Source organism: Crinia signifera, chromosome 8 (genome assembly GCF_055691185.1).
Source record: "Crinia signifera chromosome 8, ASM5569118v1, whole genome shotgun sequence".
NCBI classification, from domain to species: Eukaryota; Metazoa; Chordata; class Amphibia; order Anura; family Myobatrachidae; genus Crinia; species Crinia signifera.
In genome coordinates this window covers 180,236,142-180,249,422 of record NC_139224.1, presented here as the reverse complement: position 1 = coordinate 180,249,422, position 13,281 = coordinate 180,236,142, and the positions used below count along the sequence as shown (strand labels likewise).

At 50.0% G+C, this 13,281-nt stretch overlaps 1 protein-coding gene across 1 annotated transcript in view; it reads left to right on the top strand.

The window, feature by feature from the left end:
• PODN (podocan) overlaps positions 1-13,281 on the top strand; it is a 101,126-nt gene that overhangs the window by 65,481 nt on the left and 22,364 nt on the right. Inside the window, exon 5 of the mRNA XM_083157920.1 lies at positions 3,234-3,343. Coding sequence (XP_083014046.1) covers positions 3,234-3,343 — 110 coding nt within the window. The remainder of the gene's footprint in view (positions 1-3,233; positions 3,344-13,281) is intronic.

Here is a 13,281-nt window from a genome sequence, read left to right as displayed (position 1 = left end):
CTGTACTTTGTAGTGTTAGTGCGTGCTGTGTTATGTAGTAGTGCTACCTGTACTGTGTAGTTAGTGTGTTCTATGTTATACAGCAGTGCTACCTGTGCTGTATTATATAGTAGTGCTAACTGTACTGTGTAGTGTTAATAGTGTGCTGTTTTATATAGTAGTGCTACCTGTACTGTGTAGTGTTAGTGCGTGCTGTGTTATGTAGTAGTGCTACCTGTACTGTGTAGTGTTAGTGCGTGCTGTGTTATGTAGTAGTGCTACCTGTACTGTGTCGTGTTAGTGCGTGCAGGCGGGTGCACGCGCCAGACTGTACGCGTCAGTGACAGCGTGGGACCGAATCAATCAGCAGCAAGAGGTGAGTACGGGGAGAGAAAAACAAACCACTGCAGGAAGCCCGTAGAGAGGTGAAGCAGGCGCAGCCACGAACCTAACGGCATCCGTGGCAGTGTCCTGCAAGCCTCCGAGACAGGGAGACATCACAGCGCGCGCACCGCAGCACAGGGAGCCGTGTTAACACACAGCCCCGAGTGCAAGCGGTCCCGCTGTACAAGTCTCCTAGAGTCCGGGTAACCTGCGGCGGCAAGTGAGTACTTTCCCCCGAAAACCAGGCGCCACTGGCCACCAATGTTAAAGAGGTACCTGAAGAATCACCACTGACGGGACTGTGTACACATTGAAATTTTGTCACTTAACGGGACGCCGTGGTGACACACATGCTTTTTCCTTTTACAGGACATTGAGCAACTTCATCTAAACTTAAAAACCAGCATTCTGGTTACGCTTTATGCTTTAATTTCGAGTATTATTCCCATCAGACATTCATGATCTGTATTTGTGCAGAGAACAAACAGAACTGTAATCTTTAAGCATTTCAGGACACCCAACTCTGTTTAAATTACAGAGTTCCTGACCTTCAATACATCCATTATCATTTCTTTTCGTTATTTTGTGACATGAGAATTGTATCATTGTTTTTGACCTTTAGTATCACTTTTGATTATCAGTAAAGATTTGTTTTATTTAAAAGAGTAACACATTCTCTCTCCAATTCATTTTATTTAAATACAATTTTCCTTTTATTTAAATACAATTTCCTTCCAACCATAAGCAAGGGCAGAGCGCAGCACTAAAACCCAATTGTTCCATAAATTAAACCCAACGGACCAGTCATCCGTTAGTGCGGCAGCTAGCCCAATAAGATTCAGTGCGCAGGTACCAACCCCCGAAAAATACTATTTACTATAATAGTAAGTCATGATCACTATTGGTTGGCGAAGATTTTTTACACCTGGGGGACCACCCCCAATTTAGTAGGACGTCGAAAAATTAAATAAGGTAGGTATCATGTGATACGGTACAATGCGAGTAGATATTACTGATAAATGTAAGTTTTGAGGGATAGCAGGAGAAGAAAGAATAGAACAAAGGTCTTTCCTGAGGTACCTGATGTTGTGCGGTCACCTGTTACTGATACGTCACCAGATATTCCCCATCAGTCCCCCAATGGGTACTGATCTGGCCAATGACTGTTTAGCTGCTGAGATCAGACGAGATCAGGCGGCTCAGTGATGTATGGTCGTATACTCTATCTGGAGGAACAACACAGGAATGACATGTTGGACCGACAGTCAGTGGCGTAACTTCAAATCTTGAGCCCCCCCGCCTAAAGTTTCTTTGCGCCCCCCCCCCCGGCCGCCCGCCCACCCACCAGCCCGCTTGCCCACCAGCCATACTTACATACATAGGAGTCCGGCTGTTAGCGATGCGGGCAGCGGGTGGGAGCCGGGCTGTCATCGGTGCGGGTGGGAGCTGGGATGCCTGTCAGCGCTGCGGTGGTCCAGAATGAAGCCAGGACGGGAGCCGGGACCACCGCAGCGCTGACGGGTAAAGCTGCGGTGCATATGGGGGAGGCGGGGGAGCAGGCAGGCAGGCATTACAATAGCACCGCAGCCACCCGGCGCCCACACTTACACTGCGCCTCCCCGCGACCGCGGGGGCTGCGGTGCTATTGTTACGCCACTGCCGACAGTCACTTCTGCTTTCCAGGGACAGTAAAAGACCACAACCTGTTACATGAAGTATTGCAGGACGGGTCCAGTCTGACTGTGGATGAGAGAGTGATGAGTGGAAGAGGTGACAGATACTGAGATTATTGCAATAACCAGGTCCTTCTGCGTGGTCCAAGAACCAATGACCCCGGGGCACCACGCACAGCTGTATACGCCGCCTTTCTCATGGCGGAAATGAGCTCTAGGTGACATTGAATGCAAACATGTACCTGAGATCATCACACTTCCTCTGCAGCCCTTCCCCCCTCTGGAGCGCCCCCCCGTCTGCAGCCCTTCCCCCCTCTGGAGCGCCTCCCTTCCTCTGCAGCCCTTCCCCCCCTCTGGAGCGCCCCCCTTCCTCTGCAGCCCTTTCCCCCTCTGGAGCGCCCCCCTTCCTCTGCACCCCTTCCCCCCTCTGGAGCGCCCCCTCCCCCCGTCTGCAGCCCTTCCCCCCTCTGGAGTGCCCCCCCGTCTGCAGCCCTTCCCCCCTCTGGAGCGCCCCCCTTCCTCTGCAGCCCTTCCCCCCTCTGGAGCGCCCCCCCCGTCTGCAGCCCTTCCCCCCTCTGGAGCACCCCCCTTCCTCTGCAGCCCTTCCCCCCCTCTGGTGCGCCCCCTTCCTCTGCAGCCCTTCCCCCCCCTCTGGAGCGCCCCCCTTCCTCTGCAGCCCTTCCACCCTCTGGAGCGCCCCCTCTGCAGCCCTTCCCCCCTCTGGAGCACCCCCCTTCCTTTGCAGCCCTTCCCCCCTCTGTAGCACCCCCTCTGCAGCCCTTCCTCTGGACACTTGTTGATGTGATGCATAGAGGTCAAAAGATGGGAATTCTACTGAATATGGGATGTTGCTACGGGCAACCAATCAGATTCTATTAATTATCTTCTAGAAGGTGCTAAATAAATAAGAAGTAGATTCTGATTGGTAGGCATGTTAGTGTAGTGTTCATTCTAGCACCCGCTAGATAACCCATGCGGTTCCTCTTCCCTGCCTGCTGTATTGCTTCCAGCACAGTGTGGTCTGTATATCAGACCTTTGCTAGAATCACCACAGCAGACAGCGACACCCCAGGCAGGGAAGAGGAACCGCGTGGGTTATCTAGCGGGTGGTCAGCTGTACAATGCCACATCCCTGGTATCCGGGATACGTGTGAGCGCAGACATGGCGCTGTACTAACTGGTATTTTGTCATTTCAGCTGACGATGGCGCCCAGGTTCCTGCCGAACTCCCTGATAAGTGCAGACTTTGCAGCCAATTATATAACTAAGATCTACGGAATGACGTTTGGGCACAAGCCAAATCTGCGGTGAGAACATCATGGCTTATATATAACCACGCTAAGCATCTGTCACTGTATGTGCCGGGAAAGGGGGAGGGGCCGATTCACACGCGGGTGTGGGTCTCTGCATGTGCGAACGCCTGCGGCAAGTATCACACTAGCAGGGGGCATCCAATTCGGAGATCAGTGGCCATGGAATGATTTCTTCTCTGTTCGGCCACATGTGAGGGGACGCGTACATACACAGCCTACTGAACAGGTCTCTGTCCCTAGAAATGTGTCATCATCCCCCCCCCCCCTCCCCCATCCACGGGGCACAGTGGGAACTAAAAGTGGTCCTGGAAACATTTCTTGGTGTGGCCTCGCGTGGGCGGCACCAAATCAAGGGCCTAATTCAGACGTAATCGCAGGGCATGCTGAACTGCAGGTGGGGCAGATGTAACAGATGCAGAGAGTTACATTTGGGTGGGGTTTGCACTAATATCTGAATTACCATGTAAGAATAAAGCAGCCAGTATTTACCCTTCACACAAACAAAATAACTCCCCCAAATCTAACTCTGCACCTGTTACTTCTGCCCCCCTGCAGTGCAGCATTGTTTTGCCCATTTTGAGAACAAATTTGTCCTGCGATCAGGTGTGAATTAGGCCCCAAATGTAGGCGGAACCAACACCATAATACAGTGGTTCCCAAACTGTCTGCCTGGCACCCTGGGGTGCATTAGTGTACTTCCAGGGCTCTCGTAAAATATGTGGTCCTCACACTCATCCTCACACTGCCCACTCATCCTCATCCTCACACTCTCCAATCCTCCTCATCCTCACATCCCGCTCATCCTCACACTGCCCACTCATCCTCATCCTCACACTTCTCGCTCATCCTCATACTAATCCACACACTCTCCACTCATTCTCACTTCCTGCTCATCCTCATACTCCCCACTCATCCCCTGCACTTATCCTCATACTCACACTCCCGCTCATCCTCACACTCCCCGCTCCTCCTCACACTTCTCGCTCATCCACACACTGTCCACTCATTCTCACTTCCTGCTCATCCTCATACTCCCCACTCATCCCCAGCACTTATCCTCATACTCACTCCCTGCTCATCCACACACTGTCCACTCATTCTCACTTCCTGCTCATCCTCATACTCCCCACTCATCCCCTGCATTTATCCTCATACTCACACTCCCCACTCATCCTCACATCCCCGCTCATCCTCACACTCCCCGCTCATCCTCACACTGCCCACTCATCCTCATCCTCACACTCTCCAATCCTCCTCATCCTCACATCCCGCTCATCCTCACACTCTCCAATCCTCCTCATCCTCACACTCCCTGCTCATCCTCACATCCCCGCTCATCCTCACACTTCTCGCTCATCCACACACTGTCCACTCATTTTCACTTCCTGCTCATCCCCTGCACTTATCCTCATACTCACACTCTCCACTCAGACTCATACTCCCCACTCATCCTCACTTCCTGCTCAACCTCACACTCCCCGCTCATCCTCATACTAATCCTCACACTCCCCACTCATACGCATCCTCACACTCTCCACTCATCTTCACACTGCCCACTCATCCTCATTTCCTTCTCAACCTCACACTTCTCACTCATCCTCATACTAATCCTCACTCCCCAGTCATCCTCACACTCCCCACTCATCCTCACTTCCTGCTCATCCTCATACACCCCACTCATCCTCATACTCCCCACTCAGCCTGATAATCCCCACTCATCCTCATCTTCACTTCCCGCTCCACCTCATACTCATCACCTGCACTTATCCTCATACTCATCATCACACTCTCCAATGAACCTCACACCCCCGCTCATCCTTACACCACCCACTCATCCTCACATTCCCCACTCATCCTCACATTCCCCGCTCATACTCATCCTCACACTCCCCACTCATCCTTATACTCCCCACTCATTACCTGCGCTCATCCTCATACTAGTCCTCACACTCTCTGCTCATCCTGACACTCTCCGCTCATGCTCACTCCCCACTCATCCTCATACTGCCCAGATGTAGCGTCATTATTCAAAAAAGGAAAAAAGGAGGATCCCGCTAATTACAGACCCGTTAGTTTAATCAATAGTGGGTAAACTGTTTGAAGGATTTTTAAGAGATGGGATCCAGGAATATTTAGACCTTCATAGTTTACTCAGTAATAACCAGCATGGGTTCGTGAAAAATCGTTCATGCCAAACTAATCTACTAGGGTTCTATGAAGCAAAAACCTTGATAATGAAATCACTGTAGATGTGATTTTCCTAGATTTCGCTAAAGCCTTCGACACCGTACCACACACGAGGTTGATAAATAAAATGGAGGGAACTGGCTGTGTAATAGAGAACAAAGAGTGGTCGTGAACAGTGCCATATCAAATATGATACCAGTACTAAGTGGATTGCCTCAGGGTTCGGTTCTAGGGCCCGTTTTAATTTAACATTTTTATTAACGATATTGGGATGGGGTTACTCAGCAATGTATCCATCTTTGCGGATGATACAAAACTTAGCAGAGTTATTAAATCATCAGAAGATGTCACCACGCTTCAAAATGATCTTGACAATCTAGATGAGTGGGCAAAAAAGTGGAAGATGAGGTTCAATGTGGACAAATGCAAGGTCATGCACCTTGGGAGACATAACCAGTGTGCTAGTTATAACCTAAGCGGGGAGGAATTGGGTAAATCAGTACTCGAAAAGGATCTAGGAGTCCAAATAGACAACAAACTGGGGTGTAGTGCTCAATGTAATATAGCAACAAAAAAGGCCAATAAAACTCTAGCATGTATTAAAAGGGGCATGGAAACTAGGGACTCAAAAGTAATTATGCCATTGTGCAAATCATTGGTTAGACTGCACCTTGAATACGGAGTACAGTTCTGGGCCCCGCACTATAAAAAGGACATCATAGAAATTAAAAAATCCAAAGAAGAGCAACTAAGCTTATTAGGGGAATGGAGACTTTAAGCTACGAGGAGAGATTAAGCAAGCTGGGACTATTTACACTAGAGAAGAGACGTTTAAGGGGCGACATGCTCAATATGTATAAATATATCAGGGGCCAATATAAGGAACTGTAAAACACCCTTTTTTCTGCTAGACAGGAATCTAGGACGCGAGGGCACGAGTTTAGATTAGAAGAAAAAAGATTTTGTTCATCTAGAAGAAAAAATTTCATTACAGTCAGAACAGTTAAACTATGGAACTCTCTTCCTGGAGAAGTGGTGTCGGCAGACACTATAAATACGTTTAAATAAGGCTGGATAAACATTTATTGGTTAAAAACATCCTCGGGTACTAATAAGTAACAATCTGTCTTTAAAATATCAGAACATACTATACAACAAGGGATTAGCTACTATAAACATAGGTTGAACTAGATGGACGCAAGTCTTTATTCAGCCTCACCAACTATGTAACTATGTAACTCATCCTCACATTCCCCGCTCATACTCATCCTCACACTCCCGACTCAACATATTCGCTTATCCTCATACTCATCTTCACACTCCCGCTAATCCTCACACTCCCTGCTCATCCTCACTTCATGCTCATCCTCACACTCTCCTCTCATCGTTATACTCCCCACTCATCACATGCACTTATCCTCATACTCATCCTCACACTGCCCACTCAGCCTCACACTCTCTACTCATCACATTCGCTTATCCTCATACTCATACTCACATTCCCCGCTCATACTCATCCTCACACTCCCTGCTCATACTCACATTCCCCACTCATCTTCATCCTCACACTCTCCGCCCATCCTCACTCCCCACTCATCGTCATTCTCTCCACTAATCACCTGCGCTTACCCTCATACTCATCCTCACACTCCCCACTCATACTCACATTCCTCACATTTCCCCCTTCACCCTCACACTCCTCACTCATACTCACATTCCTCGCTCATACTCATCCTCACACTCCCTGCTCATACTCACATTCCCCGCTCATCCTCATCCTCCGCACTAATCACCTGCGCTTATCCTCATACTCATCCTCACACTCCCCACTCATACTCACATTCCTCACTCATACTCATCCTCACATTCCCCGCTCATCCCCAAACTCTCCGTTCATCCTCACATTCCTCACTCATACTCATCCTCACACTCTCCACTCATCACCTGCGCTCATCCTCACACTCTCCACTCATACTCATCCTCACATTCCTCGCTCATACGCATCCTAACTCATACTCATCATCACAATCCCCACTCATACTCACATTCCCCACTCATACTCATCCTCACACTCTCCACTCATCACCTGCGCTCATCCTCACACTCTCCACTCATACTCATCCTCACATCCCTCGCTCATACTCATGCTCACATTCCCCGCTCACCCTCACATTCTTCACTCATACTCATCCTCACACTCTCCACTCATACTCATCTTCACATTCCTCGCTCATACGCATCCTCACTCATACTCATCATCACAATCCCCACTCATACTCACATTCCTCACTCATACTCATCCTCACACTCTCCACTCATCACCTGCGCTTATCCTCATACTCATCCTCACACTCCCCACTCATAATCACATTCCTCACTCATACTCATCCTCACACTACCCGCTCATACTCACGATCCCCGCTCATACTCATCCTCATACTCCCCGCTCATCCTCACACTGCCCACTCATCACATTTGCTTATCCTCATACTCATCCTCACACTCCCCACTCATCCTCATACTCCTGGCTAATCCTCAAATTCCCCACTCATCCTCACACTCTCCACTCATCCTCACACTGCCCACTCATCCTAATCCTCACACTCTCCGCTCATCCTCACACTCCCTGCTCATCCTCACACTCTCCGTTCATCACCTGCGCTTATACTCATACTCATCCTCGCACTCTCCACTCATACTCACATTCCTCACTCATACGCATCCTCAAATTCCCTGCTCATCCTCACACTCTCCACTCATCCTAATCTTCACATTCCCCGCTCACCCTCACATTCCTCACTCATACTCATCCTCATCCTCACATTACCTGCTCATCCTCACATTCCTCGCTCATACTCATCCTCACACTCTCCACTCCCCGCTCATCCTCAATTTCCCCACTCAACCTCACACTGCCCATTCATCCTTATACTCACTTCCTGCTCACCCTCACACTCCCCATTCATGCTGACACTCCCCACTCATCCTCACACTCCCCACTCATACTCATCCTCACATTCCTCACTCATATCCTCACACTCCCTGCTCATCCTCACATTCCTCGCTCAAACTCATCCTCACACTCTCCACTCATCACCTGCGCTCATCCTCACACTCTCCACTCATACTCATCTTCACATTCCTCGCTCATACGCATCCTCACTCATACTCATCATCACAATCCCCACTCATACTCACATTCCCCACTCATACTCATCCTCACACTCTCCACTCATCACCTGCGCTCATCCTCACACTCTCCACTCATACTCATCCTCACATCCCTCGCTCATACTCATGCTCACATTCCCCGCTCACCCTCACATTCTTCACTCATACTCATCATCACAATCCCCACTCATACTCACATTCCTCACTCATACTCATCCTCACACTCTCCACTCATCACCTGCGCTTATCCTCATACTCATCCTCACACTCCCCACTCATAATCACATTCCTCACTCATACTCATCCTCACACTCCCCGCTCATACTCACGATCCCCGCTCATACTCATACTCCCCGATCATCCTCAATTTCCCCGCTCATCCTCACACTGCCCACTCATCACATTTGCTTATCCTCATACTCATCCTCACACTCCCCACTCATCCTCATACTCCTGGCTAATCCTCAAATTCCCCACTCATCCTCACACTCTCCACTCATCCTCACACTGCCCACTCATCTTAATCCTCACACTCTCCGCTCATCCTCACACTCCCTGCTCATCCTCACACTCTCCGTTCATCACCTGCGCTTATACTCATCCTCGCACTCTCCACTCATACTCACATTCCTCACTCATACGCATCCTCAAATTCCCTGCTCATCCTCACACTCTCCACTCATCCTAATCTTCACATTCCCCGCTCACCCTCACATACTCAGCCTCACACTCTCCACTCATCACCTGCGCTTATCCTCATCCTCACATTCCTCACTCATACTCATCCTCACACTCTCCACTCATCACCTGCGCTTATCCCCATACTCATCCTCACATTCCTCGCTCATACTCAGCCTCACACTCTCCACTCATCACCTGCGCTTATCCTCATACTCATCCTCACATTCCCCGTTCACCCTCATATTCCTCACTCATACTCATCCTCACACTGCCCACTCACTCTGATACTCCCCACTCATCACATTCGCTTATCCTCATACTCATCCTCACACTCCCCACTCATACTCACATTCCTCACTCATACTCATCCTCACACTCTCCGCTCATCCTCATTCTCCCCACTAATCACCTGCGCTTATCCTCATCCTCACACTCCCCACTCATACTCACATTCCTCACTCATACTCATCCTCACATTCCCCACTCATCACCTGCGTTTATCCTCATACTCCCCGCTCATCCTCACATTCCTCACTCATACTTATCCTCACACTCCCCACTCATACTCACACTCTCCACTCATCACCTGCGCTTATCCTCATACTCATCCTCACATTCCCTGCTCATCCTCACATTCCTCACTCATACTCACATTTCTCACTCATACTCATCCTCACGCTCCCTGCTCACCCTCATATTCCTCTCATACTCATCCTCACACTGCCCACTCATCCTCACTTCCTGCTCACCCTCACACTCCCCACTCATCCTCATACTCCCTGCTCACCCTCACATTCCTCACTCATACTCATTCTCACACTCCCCGCTCATCCTCACACTCTCCGCTCATCCTCAGACTCTCCTCTCATCAGGTGTATTTCCTGTTCTGTGTATGCTGCTGCTGCAAGCTGCAGCCAATCAGCAGCCACCTGGGGGAATATAAGCCAGCTTCAGTCAGTTCCCCTGCAAGTTCTCCAGCGTCAGCTCTCCAAGGCTCCCAGCTTGCTCCAGAGATCCGGTTACCAGTGTCCTTCTGTTACCTGCTGTTACCTGCGTCCTGCTGTTACCTGCCTCCTGCTGTTACCTGCGTCCTGCTGTTACCTGCCTCCTGCTGTTACCTGCGTCCTGCTGTTACCTGCGTCCTGCTGTTACCTGCGTCCTGCTGTTACCTGCGTCCTGCTGTTACCTGCGTCCTGCTGTTACCTGCGTCCTGCTGTTACCTGCCTCCTGCTGTTACCTGCCTCCTGCTGTTACCTGCGTCCTGCTGTTACCTGCTGCTCACCTGGTTATTCCACTGCTGCCAGAAGACTCCACTATGCCATCTCTAGTGTGATCCAGCTCTCTGAGTACAGCCCAGGGCTATCAGCATAGTCTCCGGATACCTGTCGGTTCCCATACCGATTACCTTACTGGCTCCCAGGCCACACATCGAATACCATCGACCGGCTCCCAGGCCGATGCCCAGTCCTACTCCATCGTGGACTCCTTGCTCCAGTCATTCCCCTGTGTGTCCCCAGTGTTGCTATACAGCATTCAGTGCCATCGATCCACCATCGATGGTTAAAGTATTTCATTATAATCATCACTCTGCAATCTCCTGAGAACTCCTGCCTGTCACAGAGGGACCTGGCCGCCAGTCGCAGCAAAGTCCATATCCCCTTGCGGGGTCACTGGTGAAAACCACGGTCGGCTTAGTTCTCAACAATCCTCTGTGCCTCCCGCAGGATATCACCATTGCATCCTACTGCATGAGTTCTAAATACCTGAAACCACCTAGCTTCCGGTTCTCTGCGCCCTCCACTGGCTCACCCAGGTCATTACCGTGAACACAACCAGACCAGCCCGTGACACTCACACTCTACACTCATCCTTACACTCCCGCTCATCCTCACACTTACCACTTATTCTCACACCATACTTGCCTACTTTTGAAAACTAGTTTCAGGGAGGGTATAGGTGGTAGTAGAGTTTTGCAAAGCACCCCACTGAGAGGGCGTGTCATGCTCCACCCAAAGGGCGTATCTAGTTCCATATATGGAGTGATTGTAAAAAGAGATTGTGAACGTGGCACCTAGAAGCATGGGTGTGTAATTTAAAATGACTTGTATCCAAATGTAGATGAGCCCCAAAGCAGTTAGTCAGTGATACTATAATTGGTAAAGTGCTGGGAAATTGCGCTGATGGTGCAATGTAACTGTATCTGTCTCTCATTTCTTTTTCCCCAAAATGTAACAGTGTAATGTGGGCTAGATGACATGAGGGAGATTGCTGCTATGTCAGGGAGAGAGGGAGATTGCTGCTATGTCAGGGAGTCTCCTGCAGAATTTAGGAGGGGAGGTAACTATGATGTAACAGTGTAATGTGGGCTAGGTGACATGAGGGAGAGAGGGAGATTGCTGCTATGTCAGGGAGTCTCCTGCAGAATGCAGGAGGGGAGGTACAGTAACTATGATGTAACAGTGTAATGTGGGCTAGGTGAAATAAGGGAGATTGATAGACTATTGAGGGAGAGAGGGAGATTGATGCTATGTCAGGGAGTCTCCTGCAGAATGCAGGTGGGGAGGTAACTATGATGTAACAGTGTAATGTGGGCTAGGTGACATGAGGGAGATTGCTAGACTAATGAGGGAGAGAGGGAGATTGCTGCTATGTCAGGGAGTCTCCTGCAGAATGCAGGAGGGGAGGTAACTATGATGTAACAGTGTAATGTGGGCTAAGTGACATGAGGGAGAGAGGGAGATTGCTGCTATGTCAGGGAGTCTCCTGCAGAATGCAGGAGGGGAGGTAACTATGATGTAACAGTGTAATGTGGGCTAGGTGAAATAAGCGAGATTGATAGACTATTGAGGGAGAGAGGGAGATTGCTGCTATGTCAGGGAGTCTTCTGCAGAATGCAGGTGGGGAGGTAACTATGATGTAACAGTGTAATGTGGGCTAGGTGACATGAGGGAGATTGCTAGACTAATGAGGGAGAGAGGGAGATTCCTGCTATGTCAGGGAGTCTTCTGCAGAATGCAGGAGGGGAGGTAACTATGATGTAACAGTGTAATGTGGGCTAGGTGACATGAGGGAGATTGCTAGACTAATGAGGGAGAGAGGGAGATTGCTGCTATGTCAGGGAGTCTCCGGCAGAATGCAGGAGGGTAGGTAACTATGCCTCACACTTCCCACTTATCCTCACACTTACCACTTATCCTCACTCCTCCTCACGCTCCCTGCTCATCCTCACGCTCCCTGCTCATCCTCACACTCCCTCCTCATCCTCCCCACTTATCCTCACTCCTCCTCACACTCTCCACTCATCCTTACACTCCCGCTCATCCTCACACTTACCACTCATCCTCACACTCCCCGCTCATCCTCACACTCCCTGCTCATCCTCACACTTCCAACACATACTCACACTCCCTGCTTATCCTCACTCCTCCTCACACTCTCCACTCATCCTCAATGCCTGCTCATCCTCACCTTCCGTGCTCATCCTCACTCGCCCCGCTCATCCTCACCCGCCCCGCTCATCCTCACCCGCCCCGCTCATCCTCACCCGCCCCGCTCATCCTCACACTCCCCGCTCATCCTCACACTCGCCGCTCTTGCTCACACTTTCCGCTCATGCTCACTCCCCGCTCATCCTCACACTCCCCGCTCATCCTCACACATTCACCAATGACCATTAGTGACCTGAAGGTTGCTGAACGCGGGGAACGACCATATCATATGCAAACCAATAGAAAATAAAGTGTATTCCGGCAGTATATAGTAACATGGTGAATAGCAGCAACTGGCCTATAAAATCTGAGCAGTTATTTGCCTGCAGAGAAGCACGGGGAGGACATACAAACTCCGCACAGTTAGGGGGCCATGGTGGGAATGGAGCCCATGACCTCAGCGCT